Below are 15277 nucleotides of genomic sequence, written 5' to 3'. Positions count from 1 at the left end.
TAGATATTGCTGGAGAGTAGGGATAAGGATCTTACATTGCCTGTCCACCCCTTACAGCAGTGGAGGCCGTGCTGGATGGTCACACAGGGGTAAGGTGGGAGCACTGGTACGGCAACAGAAAGTTTAAGAGGGCAGAGGGGCAGTGTTGTGCTGGATGTGCTGGTTATAGCTTGGTACTTCTCTTGTATCAATGTCATGAGCTCGTAACAACTTAAAGTCCTATTAAGTTTTTCAGTCTCTAAGGTAGGAGTGGGAGAGGCATTCCCAGCGTTTTCCCAGAAAATCTCTCCTGGGGCCAGGAAGAAGTCTCCCATAATAGATGCCACTGTTGTGTATCATCAAGCACAGGTGATGATGGGGCAATTCTAAATACTAGGTAGGGGTGCAGTTACACTGTCAGACTTCCTTTGATAGGCCTTCCCAGGGGGAACAGTTGCATTCAGGCTAAGCTGGCCAGGTGCTCATCATCAGAGCTATCTCTGAAGCAAAAATGAATTATGAAAAAATTTGACCAAGATGTTGCTGAGCAGTTGTTGAGCGGCTTTGTGGGATTTCTTAACCAGAAAATGCCTAGCTAGTGCTAAGGACTAAGTACAATGACAGGGAATGTATTTGCCAAGGAGTGTAGTGACAGAGGCTGCTGCAGGAACGTGTGCATGTGAACTATATTATTTAGCAAGTCCGGGACTAGGGATATGAATTCCACGTAATGTGATTTGCTGTCTTGCTCGTGATCAAAATGAGTGCAGGAATGCAAACTCACATTTATTTTGAAAAATTTTACAAGCATGCTTAAATTTATTTACGAAAACTTAATTGATTTTGGATTCAAGTCCTGCAGTTTTAAAGATCAGCCTGCATTTTTCTTTCAGAAATGTAGGAAAATTCCATTATGTGATATAATTTATGCTACAATTCCAGCCAAAGGCGTGCATAGATATACCACTGTTTCTGAGCAAGACTCAAACTTTATATGGAAATAACTGTATGTATATATTATATGCATATTTAATTTCTGAAGCCTAAAGGAATAGTGACTAGGAAATGTAATAGGAGATGCGGTCGCAAAGAATCTGATTTTGTCGCTAAGGTGGTATGATTTCTTTTTATGCTCTCATGTGACCAAGCTAACAGGCAGAAATCTTCATGAAGTGTAAAACATCTGTGTTGTCTGATGATACGCTGGCTTTGAGTAAACCTGTCTGAGATCAGTTGAAACAGAGATACTTCTTCATTTTCTAATTACCTGAAGGACTTGGCCTAACTGTTTCTGAGATGAAGTGCGTTATGTTTCTTGTCATCATTTCTGTTATAAATTAGACCACACAATTTACTGGTCTATTGAAATTATTTTATTAATCAAGTAAGCAGACACAAGCAAAACAGCGCTGGGCGGCTGGGGAGTCTCCGCTCCACCACAGCACGCAACTTCCCCTTTCCAGTGTCGCTGTTTTATAGCATTGAAGTTCCGGCTTGTCGAGACTTGTCGAGACCTGTCGAGACCTGTCGACTTGTCGAGACCTGTCCTGAGATTGCGCAGTCTGTTGTTGGGAGTCGTTGTTCTTCCTCCGGTGATCATGCGTTGTGCTTGTGTTCAGGTGGGGGCAAAACAGGATGTCTTGCTTTGTCCCCATGTTACAATGCCGTGAGTTGTGAAACCTTATCTCCTCAGTAGATTCTTTAAATTCTCAAGGACAATGAACAAACCCCTACTAATTTATCACAATCCCTCCTTTTTCTTTTTCAAACATATTTTGTTCATTGAATTTTTGCAATATCTGCTTACTGAGCATCAAAGTTTCTGCGTTGTCCTCCTCCTGCTCAAGAGATTCATACTTAGCACGCACAAGCATAAGATGAGCAGTTTCTAATCGACTTTTCACAATTGCGATTACTTGATTGAATATACATGGTCCAAAAGTCAGTGTTAATATAAGTAACAACAAGGGGGCCCTGCTATGGTTGATAGCAGGGTAGTAAGCCAAGGTGAGTAATTAAACCAGGATTCATACCAATTCTGATGAGCCTCATTTTCCCTTTTGCGTTTTTCTAATCCTTCCCGCAATTTAGTCATTGTATCCCTTATCACCCCAGTATGATCTTTACCAGATGGTATTCAGCCACTGTGTGATGGGTATACATATACTCTTCAGTGTGGTATAGAATCCTTGGTATAATGACCACCTGTACACAAAAATCATGAGATGTGTTAAACAATTTTAAAGATAGGCAAGGAGTGACTCCCAACAATGAACATACCCACCTAGTGTTATTTGCAGGAATTAACCATTTATGTGTTTGGTCCATTCTTATTTTTATTTATTTATTTTTTTTTCTTCAGTGGCATGGCACAGATCATTTTTATCTCTTGGAACTGTGCCGATACATCTACCTTTTCCCGTAACTTGGGTCAAAGTTATCCCGATTTCCTGACTCCAATTGCACTTGGAAGAATTTGAATATGGGGGCTTAACACTTACACATAGCCAGTACCCTTTGGTTATCTCCTTGGGTACAACCCCTTTCTTTTTTTCACAATGCTTGGAAGCAGTGTGGGAAAGGATAACTCTGTCAACTTATTAGAAAACACTGTAGTAGGTTGGGCAGTCCCAGGTATATTTACAGTCTGGACAACCAAACCTTCCCCTAGTAACTCTTTATTAGGCCCGACTACCTTGGAAGTCTCGGGTTTTCCCTTCTTTATTAGGATGAGTCCTCCCCTATCTGTTCCGTGTTCGTAAAATCTGACATTTTTCCTAGTACCCAGCTAGTATCGTCCGAGTTTGTTATATTTATATATAGAACCTTGCAAATTTCTTTATTTCCGTGGAAGGTTCCTGTATACCCTATACCATGGCCTCACCACCTGTAACGGGGATCCAATTGTCGGTTACAACTTTGCAGCCCATATCCCACTTGTAAGAATTTATCCCGACCCGCCCCAAGTGTCCAGTCTGTAGCAATGGTTTCACACCCCCGGTATGCACAGTAATACACGTTCAGGCATTTACAGTACCCCTTTCCCGGGTTAGAACTTGGGCAGAAATAAAATCCCATATATTCCCAGCATCGGGGCCTCGAGATCAGCTGACATAGTGTAGAAGTAAAGCTTGGCCCCCCCCCCGATGTTATCTGGGTTGCAATAACCTGTTGATCTTCGAATCAACTTAAAGTCCATTTAAAAGGTTGGTGGGAGTGGTGTTGAGTCGCTATGCAGGATGAAATCAGTGCGAGAACCCCCAAATACCGATAGGAATGGCTGAGGCCCATTTCTTTCCCCACTTATTCACTCCTCTGCCTCACTCGTCAGTTGGGTTGCAGCCAACTACGAGGTTTTAGTTCTTCTCGGCAGCAGTAGTGTTCTTCAGGGGAGAGCCTCTACCTTAACCCACGGTACCTATCGAGTTTGTCGCAATGTGAGCTCCAGGTCTTTGTTTCCTGGAGCGATCTCCCACTTCTCGTCACAGATGGGTCCTTTAACACGGCTGGCATGTGTCCATCCTTTCTCCGCAGTCCAAAGGGCTGTTTCTGTAGTAAGCAAAACAACATAGGGGCCTTCCCCATCGTGGTGTTAAAAAGAGTCTCTTTCAAAGTCTTCATTAGAATTGAGGGTGATCAAGTGGCAATTCCAAGTCATAGGGCATACCATATAGCATTTCAAAAGGAGAAATTCCTACATCAGTTCTGGGCTGCATCCATATGTTTAACAGTGCAAGGGGTAAGCATTTTACCCAAGAAGCCTTAATTTCCAGCATAAGTTTTGTTAGTTGTTTCTTAATTTCACCATTCATTCGCTCTACCTTTCCAGAAGAGGAGGGGTGCCAGGGGCTGTGAAAATCCCACTCAATCTCTAAGGCCTGCTTTAATCCTTGCAGTAAAGCTTTACACTCATTCAGTCACATGGTCAATTAGGACAAACAAGTAACTCAGTAAAGTCTACCTGTATACTTTGGAAAGGTCAAAGCCCTGGCTCCCGTCCCCCTCTAGATAGGTTACAGAAGACCTTTTTTATTTACCTTTTGACATATAGTACATCCTCTGCATGTGTGCTTCCCTAAAGTATATATTTCTACACAGACATGCTTTCTTAGAACAACATCACACATTGCTTGCACCTCCCAATGACTCTTCTGATGTAAAACAGTTAATATTTGCCTCATTATCACTTTATTCAGCATTTCTCTCCCATTGGGGAGTATCGATTCTCCTTAAAATGATCCACATATTTGTAACATTAATACCTCCTTGGGAGGTTGTAATTGCTCCAAAACCTTTTTTAGAATTTACCCAAATAGATAGGTGGCCCTGTAAACCCCTGAGGTAAAATTGTCCACCTATATTGTTGCTTCCACCCCCATTTCAGAGTCTTTCCAGTCAGAGGTGAATATACGTTTGCTCTCAGGGCCTGAGAGCACTCCATTAATAACACTGTTATTCCAGTCTAACAATTTACTAGTTGAATGCCCAATTTAATCATCAAATCCCTTCCCAACAAGTTAGTTTCCGCCTTGGATACATACAATAATTGCCCAGTGATCATTTTATCCCCTGGTCTCAGCTTAGTATTCCCCAAACGTGGCACTGTTATCCCAGTACCTTCTACCCCCATCACATTTAGGGTTTCATTAGTTAATTTAATCCCTGAAGCTTTACAAGTCAGTAATGACTTAGCTGCCCCAGTGTATTGGGTTTGCTGGCAAGGTTCGGGGGGGGTGGGAGTGGGAAACTGCAGTGGCAGCCCCCGTGAGAAAAACCCAGAAACCTCCCCGTGGTAGGTAAGGGACAATTTCATCTGGCCCCAAAGGGGCCCACTGCTGCCCAGAGCCAAGCCATAGCAACACAGTCCGTGCCTCTGTGAGAGCACATCCACGAAAACAAACAGACAAACAAACGAACAAAACCCTGCTGCTCAACAGCAGTTGGGAGAGCGAGAAACCCCCCCGCAGACACCAAAGTCAGTGCAGAAGGAGGGGGAGGAGGCGCTCCAGGCGCTGGAGCTGAAGCCCCCCTGCGGCTGCTGGAGAGGCCCCTGGTGGAGCAGGCTGTTCCCCCCCTCCCCGATGCTTGGGAAACTGAACAAACATCACAGCAAATATGCAAATATACCAAAACTTCTAGACTGTTACTTAGATAATGCCTACATCACCTTTCCCTGCTCATTCAATTTCAAACAGCTCTGTTAAATACTACATGCCACACCTTTAACACCTTCAGCAACCCTTTTAACACTTCCTTTATCTTTCTCAAGCCCGTACTTTTCTAATACCAACACCAAAGGCTCAGTCAGAGTCCAACTTAATTCCATACCTTTTCCCTCCAAGATACTGAAACAACATATCAATCAATATACCATATTTCATCCCATTTTCCTTCTTTCCACAAAAAACAACATTAACTGTAATATGGTGTTATAATTAATAGTTCCATTTAGGGGCCACTCCGCTCCATCCTCTAGTTTATAAAGTGGCCACCATTGATTACAATATTTGATAAGAGTTCTTTTACTTTCTGTACACTCTCACCCCACTATATCCCTCCAATGTGTTAGTATACACCCTAGGGGGCTTTTCCTCGAGGTTTCTTTGCTTTGAACATTTCCTATTGTAATCTACAGTGGTTAATATTCCACTGTTTTCCTAGAAGCTCTTTACTAGTCAATCCCAATCCCTCCAAAATCCACAATATATAGATACACAAATAAAATCAAACCACTGTAAATTAACTGCCTGTTGACAATTACACTGAGGACATTTAAACCTGATGAGCCGATAATATGCCTGGGCAAATTTTGTTCCCTTAGACATACACCTCAATGGCAGTTCTTATATTTACATATTTACATATTAACATATGAATAAAAGAATACTTTAACAAAAATGCCCGGGCTTTTATATATACAATATACAATGTACAGTTATTATTCCAGTTAGAATTATTCCTCAGCAGCTGCAAACACTATGCCAGTTGCCATTAAAGCTTGCTTACCGTCCTCCTGTCCTTTTCTTAAAATCTCGGACATCCCCGGAGTTAATGGGGATGGCCACATATTCCATTCCTGGCTGGGGTCCCCCCATCGCTATTTCTCGTAGAGGATATAATCCCTCCCTTAAAGCAGATTTCTGATTTCTTGCCCTGCTTCTGGTTACCGGCCCCTGTGTTTCATGATCCGATTCCGATTCTCCTGGATTAGCTAATTCGGGGAGTCCATTAAGGACGGGAGCCGTTGGTGCGGGCAGTGGAATATAGGGCGGGGGTGGTGTTGGGACTTCTAAGTCCTTTCTCTTTTTATCCCGCCCTCCTTTTTCTTTTAGAGGATATAGATGCATCCTCGTATTTGAATTTATCCAGAGGTGCACATACTCACTTTCTTCTAGACTAAAGGGTTCCTTTGAGTTTACATAAATATTTAGGCCTGACAAACCCAATCTTCAAAAGACCCAAATACAGGCCAGTAAAGGTGGTCTCCTCGAATCTGTTTACCACCCCAAACTTCAACACAATAATGTATCATTTTTACTTTATTCCTTCCCCGCCTAAAAGGGGAATCCTGCCAATTTTTAATCATTAATCCCGGGGTAACCTAACATCATACATTACCCCACCCATGGGACCAGAAGGCTTACTCTTCTTCTGTCCCATCTTCCAGAGTGTCCTCACACACACACACACACGCTCCCCCTTTTCGTGGCCCAGTCCCTCGCGGGATGTGGGAACCGCACTACCGAGGGGTCCGCTCTCGCTTCGTCCGCAATTGGACGTCTCAGTTGTCACACTCTGGGAAACCCAACCCCAACCGAACGGAACACCGGCCTATACTTACCCACCCCGTGGGTCTTCATTCGGGCTTCGTGCACAAAGGTTGCCTGGGGTTTACCGGTTTTATTTGCTTGTGTCTAATTTTGGGTTCGTCGGTGAAGGGTTTGATTGAAAGTAGTCCTAGCGAAGGCCGCTGAAATCAGCGGGGCGCCCCCTCCGAAGGTCTTTCAATCAGATTTGCCTTCATCCGAGTCACGGCACCAAATTGTTATAAATTAGACCACACAATTTACTGGTCTATTGAAATTATTTTATTAATCAAGTAAGCAGACACAAGCAAAACAGCGCTGGGCGGCTGGGGAGTCTCCGCTCCACCACAGCACGCAACTTCCCCTTTCCAGTGTCGCTGTTTTATAGCATTGAAGTTCCGGCTTGTCGAGACTTGTCGAGACCTGTCGAGACCTGTCGACTTGTCGAGACCTGTCCTGAGATTGCGCAGTCTGTTGTTGGGAGTCGTTGTTCTTCCTCCGGTGATCATGCGTTGTGCTTGTGTTCAGGTGGGGGCAAAACAGGATGTCTTGCTTTGTCCCCATGTTACAATGCCGTGAGTTGTGAAACCTTATCTCCTCAGTAGATTCTTTAAATTCTCAAGGACAATGAACAAACCCCTACTAATTTATCACAATTTCTGTTTTTAATAAATACCAGAGGTTTGAAATAGCAAGAATTTTTAAAATTTCTGGTAGGAGCATTCTCTTTGAATTAACTTGACATTCTGATAAAAGCACAAGCAGGGTGCAAACCCAAGCTAACTGCACCTACTGGCCAGTATCAGGATGCCATTACTGTTTCTCTGTTCTTGGTTATTTAAACACATAAACATATTATAGCTCACTTTGTAAATATTTACATTAGCCTTTACTTGCTTTGGGATCAGAAGAAACCAATTTTCCTTTGGTTGTGAAAACGTGGCAATGAATCCACATGATAAGAGTGGACATACGTAATATTCACTGCATTTAGCACAGGAGATTTTCTCATTGACAGTTTGGAGAGTTCACAGTTAAATGTACTTCCTGCCATTTGCAGTTGAAAAAAAATTAAAAAAAATTGAACTCATCTTTGCTGGATAAGGACTACAAAAGATAAAACTTGGCTAACTTGGCTTCTTTGGTAAATTTAGATTACAAAATTTTTATTGCTTTGTAAGAAAACTATATTGCATAACCCCAGAACAAAGTAATTATATTTAATAGTTTAAACAGCTCATTACTAATTAGCCATGATTACACCTGAAAAACCACAAGAATGAATGCTTTTTATAGCAATGATTTTAATAAGAGTTTTAAACACCTTTTCCTTTCTACTTTCAGCTCTTTCCATTTGTAGACAGAACAACAAAGTGGGGGAGCCTTGAGGGGGAGGGGAGAAATAACAAAACTTTTTTTTTTTTCTTTTTCTTCCAGCTAAAAGAATTACTTTGGCTTTATAAAACCTGCTTTAAAGTGTCAGGCTATAACTAAGATCACGCCTGTTTGGCATATGAAGTCTCTGTCATCCTGTTAGCATTCAGAGAGCTAATATGCAGTCTCCTGAGGAGAGATATTTTATTCTTTTGAGGCAAAAAATAGAAAAGCAGTCCCTAGAAGACATGGTAATCCATGGTGCTTAATATTTTGTTTTGGAAATGCATAAAACAGGTGTCCTGCTGAGAGAGATCAAGTACTTGGAGATCTGACTGCATTTACCTGGAAAATGGAGGTGCTCAGCCTTTCTCAAGTCAGAGTGAGCATTAGCCAGTGTGTGCTTGCTTCTGAAAAGACAAGATGTTATTTCTTTAGAAGGATGTGCAGGTTCAGTCAGTTGATGGTAGAATTTCATTTAGAGAAAGTGCATGGGGAACCCTTATATGTTTCTGGATTCATTCAAAGAGAAAAAGATGGATTGGGGGGAATAAAAATTTAAAGAAATGAGAGGTTAGTGTCTGGGAGCAGGTGCCTTTCACAGCCCATTCTGGAAGAAAACCTTGGTACAGCAGAGGCTCAGACACCGCTTAATGGGACTTGTTTCATTTGGAGGGTCCTGTTCCAGCCCTCCCACCATGGCAATACTCCTGCCTCCTTTCTCCCAGGCATCCCGATAACCCTTCAACCTTCACTGGGTCGTCTCTAACTTGGTATTGGGAGTGGCTGCTTGGTATGGAAAAAACCATAGCCACAGGAGGCAGGAAAAGGAGATGCTGGCAATGGATCTTGGAGTTGAGTTATAGTTTGGGTTTGTTTTTACTATACATATTGAATTGCTCCTAGAAGTGTGTTCAGTGGGGATTGACACCTTGTTCCGCTGTGGTTACTTAAGATAATTCGTTGTGTTATAAATGAAGTCTCAACTCTGAATTTAGTAACAGAAAAGAATATTTATAAAAGGCAAGTAAACAGAGCTGGGTGCGCGGGGAGTCCATGCTCTACCAACACACACACGCACCTGTCGAACTTTCCAAATATATATATATAGGACATTGCTGTTACATATTTACAAGAAACCCGAGTACGCCTATACATATGGATATCCTATCCCCGCTTCATATTATAATTCTCTTTGTGGTGGTCGTTGTGGGTGAAAGGCTCACGGTTTCTCCATCACCATTAGCAACCTTTTGTTCCAGACTGCAGGAGCGGCTTCAACTGTCTCCCTCTTCTTCTGCACATGCTCTGCCCACAACAAGGTTCCCGAAAGCAACAAAACGTGATTGCTTTTCCCGCGTTTCGTTAACCCTTGAAATCACACTAATAATATTATTATCATATAACATTAAACAATAAATGTTAACAGTTCTAACCAGCAACCCCCCCAGCAACTTCCGTGCCTTAACAGAGGGGAAAACAAGCAACCCCAGACGGCAGGGCGTCGCCTCAATCACCCTTCTTTGTTTCCTCTAAACTCTTTACATTCCTGATGACCTCATCGTTAAGAGTCTGATGTTATCACCAACCACGAGGCTTTCCGACCCCCATTGCTACATTCCCAAATCTCCCCCTTCTTTCTTAATATCAACCATTTTTCTGACACAAATTACCACTCCATATATAACAATTGTTTGTTTTAAGAGTCAGGTAAATTCTGCATGGAATCGTAGGCTAACCGATAGTCATGGTGCACATAGCTAACTGCTTGTCATTTCTTCGTAAGTTTTTAAGTAGCAGAAAAAGTTTCTGATTTTCTTCTGCCCTCCAGGTGCTTGTCAGACCTGAGACCTAGATTTGACATTTACTTTGCACTGAAAGTGAACTTTTCAGTAAAGGGAGTAGAGGGGGGGAAAAAAAAAAAAAAGCTTTTTTTTTTTTTTTTTCCCCCTTTCGGAAAGATTTTAAACAATCGTGGATGGCTAATGTTCAGTTTGGTCTCTAGCTTTCATCTAATTAGATGAATCTGCATTTATTTTAATTGTAAATGAACCGACACTACCACTATGTAACAATAAAACAGTAATCAATACAGAGTGATTGCTGTGTCCCAGGTTTCCTCTCAGATTCTCTAGCAAGAGGCAAAATTCATTCTTACCTATATGCTCAATTTTGTGAGCAACCACTGAAACTTGTGGTTGTGTTCATGTTTACTCCCTCTATTTTTTTTCTACTCTTTTCAAAGAGTTGTGGCTCTCCGTCAGGGAACTTAGCAGCAACCCACTGTTGTGAGACACAAACCTGCCTTCTTGGTGTCCATGCTGTATGACCCCTCAGTTGTATTCCCAATGCTTTTCTTCTATAAAGCAGGATGAACTATCAAGTCAAGTACTGACTGCTTAAAAAAAACATTTTAGAAATTTTAAAGATGGTGTGATTTCAATTGCAAGTTGTGGTATTCTAAAAACTGACACTGTTGTTCTCTTTCATGTGCTGAGTTTTGCCCGGCATTGGGCCCTTTCTCTAGGGGCAGCATTGGTGACATGCAGAATGGAGCAGGAAAGGCTTCCAGAAAAACAAACTGGTGTTTAAAGAGTCAGTTCTTCAGCTTTTCTCACTTTTGTGATGCCCATTTTCCTGGGACCATATTCTCCACGTACACTTTTCTATTACTGAAGATGGGCGTTTTCTTTCCTGAGTATGTTCAAATTTCTGTTAGAATACAGAAATGTGTATTTGTATATGTAGCTTCCATAAGCTAGTGTACTTCTACCTTGTTTTTCTGGATTTGTTTCTTCTGTTTTGTTTGTTCAGTTTTATTTATTTTGCAGGTTAGATTTATGCCCTAATAGTATTAGCAGATGAGGTTTCTGCTCTAAGCCAGCTTTGTAGGCTACCATCAGAAATCAGAGTTTTCTTTGCAATTCTTTTTTCTCCCTGTTCTCCAGCTCTTGGCTTAGTGGTTTGACCTTTTGCATAAGCTATTTTTCATCAGCATTTGCCAAGGTTTTCTTAAACACTTTAGCAGTGCTTTGCAAGCATAGAGCATGAATGTTAACTGTTTCATTCTTTATCTGTGCTCTGTTGACTGATTTTTTGGGAAGTAGTTTAGTCCATAATCTCGGGTCAGGAGGTCTTAGCACTGGAAGCCATAATATATATAACAATGACCTCTGATTCATTGTTTCAAATTCCACTTAATCATGTATTTCTGTATTTCTCTGTAGGTCACATTACACTTGAATCCAATTTCATCTGTGCATATTCACCAGAAGCCTCTGGTGTTTCTTCTCAACTCTCCTTTGCCTCTGCACTGGAAGCTAAAAACAGAAAGACTGGCACCTGGAATCCGAAGAGTTTTCTTTGTAAGTATACACAGTCCTCTGGCCTGCTCTGTTTCATAGCTATTTGTCTCACAAGACATTGAGTTTGTGGCATTCATTTGGAAAGTTTTTGAACATACATTTAAAAAAGAAAAGTTAACACGAGGTCAAGTTTCAGTGTAGGGTTCTGAGGTATAGTTAGGTGGCAGGGCAAAGCAGTTGGGGAAAAAGTACCTAATTACCTGTTATGTGAATTCAAGGAAAAGAAACCAAAATTACCTTTTTTATTTATTTTTTTAACACCAGCAGTAATTCGAGTTCACAAAGTTGTGAGGTTATAAAAGGTTGCTAGTCCTGATTAGAAGTTTGATAATATAATGCAAAAAGCCTCAAAACAATGGGAAATATTACAGGTGAATGCCAGTTGTAGGGTTTATGACCAAAGAATTTGCATGTATTGAGCTCAATGTGTACAATTACAGTTTATGTCCCTAATGAAGCTTGGTCTGTTGAAATGACCAAGCTAAGCCCAGAATGAAGTCATTTTTATTTCTCAGAAAGGCTGGAGCACTGCTTATAATATAGGATCCAAATATTACCTAGTATATGTAAATCATGTCCATACAGTTTGCCAGGACATTCAAGTTTGCTATTTGTAGTGAAACAGACAAGTTGTTTGGATTACATTTTTAATGCGTTACATCATGTCTAATCATGAGTCGTCTTTATTAAAGTTGCAGCTTTTACTGTATTCAACTCTAATTGCAGAACTAATCTTGATTATTTTTAGCTATATCCTTATAGGGTTTAACTTTGCTCTTCCAGCACAGCTGACTGTGGTAGGTTGTGACTGCTTCTGCAGTACCTAAAGGGAGCTTAATGGGGTCACTGCACATCTGCAGGAGGGGAGGGTGGTCAGGACTGCTGCACTGGGAAGGGACACTTCTCTTTGTTGACCTGATATGACGGTGACGCCATTAAGTGCACCAAGAGACCTATTGCTCACAGGGATAGATTTCTTTTTCCTGTCATCAGAGTACAAGAGTAGGAATACTTTTGGTACTTTGAACTGTGAAGGACTCCATCCTGTTTCCAGTGCAATTTGTTACTTACTGGTGTAAAGAACATGGGTTGGCTTGTATTCTGAGGTGTTCACAATCTCAGATTTTCTCAATCTGTTAGAGACTCTTAACTATTAACTTCTTGTGGACCGTTCCTGGTATATGCCCTTAATGCAACCAGTACAATTCAGGTCTGCTCCGAAAATGACTGAGAAACAAGATGATGATAAGAGTCCTCACTCCTCTTCTGATCAAAAGAATCAGCACATTTTACCAGTTAATTAAGACTTTATCATATTTTCAGTTTACTTTTGACATCATCACTCCCATTTCATATCAGCTAATATGTTTTCAGCTATCTCTTTTCCTCCAATTCAGATTTTCCTTTTCCCTTTGCCTTGCCTTGGCTTTGCAAGTGAAGAGGCTTTCTGTTGAGAGTTATCCATTTCCGCTCAGCAGTTTTGACGCAATGAGGAAGGTTAAAGCCCACGTAGAGATGAGGCTTGCAAAAGAGATAAAGGATAATATGAAGGTTTTTTTTTTTTTTAACTATGTAAGCAGTAAAAGGAAGACTAGGGATAATGTGGGTCCCTTGCTGAACGAGGGGGTGTCCTGGTAACAGGAGATGCCGAGAAGGCGGAGATACTGAATGCTTTCTTTGCTTCAGTCTTTGCTTCAAGGACTCCCCCCCGGGACTCCTTGACCCTAGAGGGAGGAGAGTCTGGGAAGTGGAGATTTCCCCCCTTGTTGACAAAGGAGTGGTTCAGGAGCGTCTGTGTGGGCTCAACGCGCACAAATCCGTGGGTCCCGATGGGATGCATCCACGTGTGCTAAGGGAATTGGCAGAGGTGATTGCCGAACCACTCTCTATCATCTTTGAAAGGTCCTGGAGAACAGGAGAGGTGCCTGAATATTGGAGGATAGCCAATGTCACTCCGGTCTTCAAGAAGGGCAAGAAGGAGGATCCGGGAAACTACAGGCCAGTCAGTCTCACCTCTGTCCCTGGAAAGGTGTTGGAACAGCTTGTTCTGGATGCCATCTCCAAACAATTGGAAGAGAAGAAGGTTATGAGGAGTAGTCAGCATGGATTCACCAAGGGGAAGATGTGCTCGACCAACCTTGTTGCCTCCTATGATGGCATCACCAGCTGGGTAGATGAGGGGACAGCAGTGGTAGATGTCATCTACCTTGACTTTAGCAAGGCTTTCGATACTGTCTCCCATGACATCCTGATAGCAATGCTGAGAAAGTGTGGGATAGAGGAGTAGACAGTAAGGTGGGTTGAGAACTGGCTGACTGGCCGAGCTCAGAGGGTGGTGATCGGCAGCGCAGAGTCCAGCTGGAGACCTGTGACTAGCGGTGTTTCCCAGGGGTCGGTGCTGGGTCCGGTCTTGTTCAACATCTTCATCGACAACCTTAACGAGGGAATAGTGTCTGCCCTCAGCAAGTATGCTGATGACACAAAGCTGGGAGGAGTGGCTGACATGCCAGAAGGCTGTGCTGCCATTCAGTGAGACCTGGACCGGCTGGAGAGATGGGCAGGAAGAAACCAGGTGAGGTTTAACAAGAGCAAGTGTAGAGTCCTGCACCTGGGAAGGAACAACCACATGTATCAGTACAGGCTGGGGGACGACCTGCTGGAGCGGAGCTCTGAGGAGAAGGACCTGGGGGTCCTGGTGGACGACAGGTTGACCATGAGCCATCAGCGTGCTCACAGGGATCTCCTGGAAAGAGTCCAGCGGAGGGCCACAAAGATGATACGGGGCCTGGAGCATCTTCCCTATGAGGAAAGGCTGAGAGACCTGGGTCTGTTCAGCCTGGAGAAAAGGAGACTGAGAGGGGATCTCATCAATGTATATAAATAGCTGAGGTGTGGGAGACAGAGGGATTTGGCCAACCTCTTTTCAGTGGTTTGCGGGGACAGGACAAGGGGTAATGGCCACAAAACTGAGCACAGGCAGTTCCGCACCAACATGAGAAAGAATTTCTTCATGGTGAAGGTGACGGAGCGCTGGAACAGGCTGCCCAGGGAGGCTGTGGAGTCTCCTTCTCTGGAGACATTCAAGGCCCATCTGGACGCCTACCTGGGCAGCCTGCTCTGATGAACCTGCTTTGGCAGGGGGGTTGGACCCGATGATCTTTCGAGGTCCCTTCCAACCCCTACAGTTCTGTGATTCTGTGATCATGCCAGCATTCAGACTGTGGTTGTACTGGGCTTACTTGGCTTGAAACAGGCTTAGCAGGGCTTGGCTTGAAACTTGGCTTAGCAGGGCTTCAGTGGGCTGAACTAAGGAATAGGAACAATAGGAATGTGTGTAAGGCCTCAGCTGCCAAAACTGTATGATTAGCTAAGTGTTTGCTTTAGAAAACTGTTTCAAGCTCTTCTGGCTTGAAAGAGCCTTGAAAACAACAAAGATTTTAAAATGTGTCCTGAGCATCAGCTGTTGTAATTCACACCAAAAAAGTTATCTGACCTGAAGCATCACCACAGCAAGCATGGCCACTGATGCTGCAGGAAGGAGTGGGTGGTTTCTCAGGTGAGGCAGAAGGACCTGATAGATGCTTCAGATTTGTTTCCCCCCTGGTGGGGCTGAGCCACCTCCTCTTCTGTACTCTAGCCTCCTCAGCTCCACTGGTGATGGTAAGGGCTGGAAGTTATGGTGCCTCACACTGTCCTCTCACCACGCAGCGATGGCACTGCTCACAGTAAGCTGTTCAGACAGGAGACCTGGCC

The 15277-nt window shown here is 42.9% G+C and overlaps 1 protein-coding gene across 3 annotated transcripts in view; it reads left to right on the top strand.

Annotated features, from left to right (window-relative positions):
- Positions 1-15277, top strand: part of TGFBR3 (transforming growth factor beta receptor 3) — a 161014-nt gene that overhangs the window by 94219 nt on the left and 51518 nt on the right. For all 3 annotated transcript variants that reach the window (XM_084527515.1, XM_084527514.1, XM_084527513.1), the window contains one exon: positions 11387-11524. In XM_084527515.1, the coding sequence (XP_084383641.1) occupies positions 11387-11524 (138 nt within the window). The remainder of the gene's footprint in view (positions 1-11386; positions 11525-15277) is intronic.

The sequence above is a fragment of the Aythya ferina genome, assembly GCF_964211825.1.
Source record: "Aythya ferina genome assembly, chromosome: 8".
Lineage (NCBI taxonomy): Eukaryota > Metazoa > Chordata > Aves > Anseriformes > Anatidae > Aythya > Aythya ferina.
The sequence above is the reverse complement of the archived record's forward strand: the minus strand, read 5'-3'. Positions and strand labels throughout refer to the sequence as shown.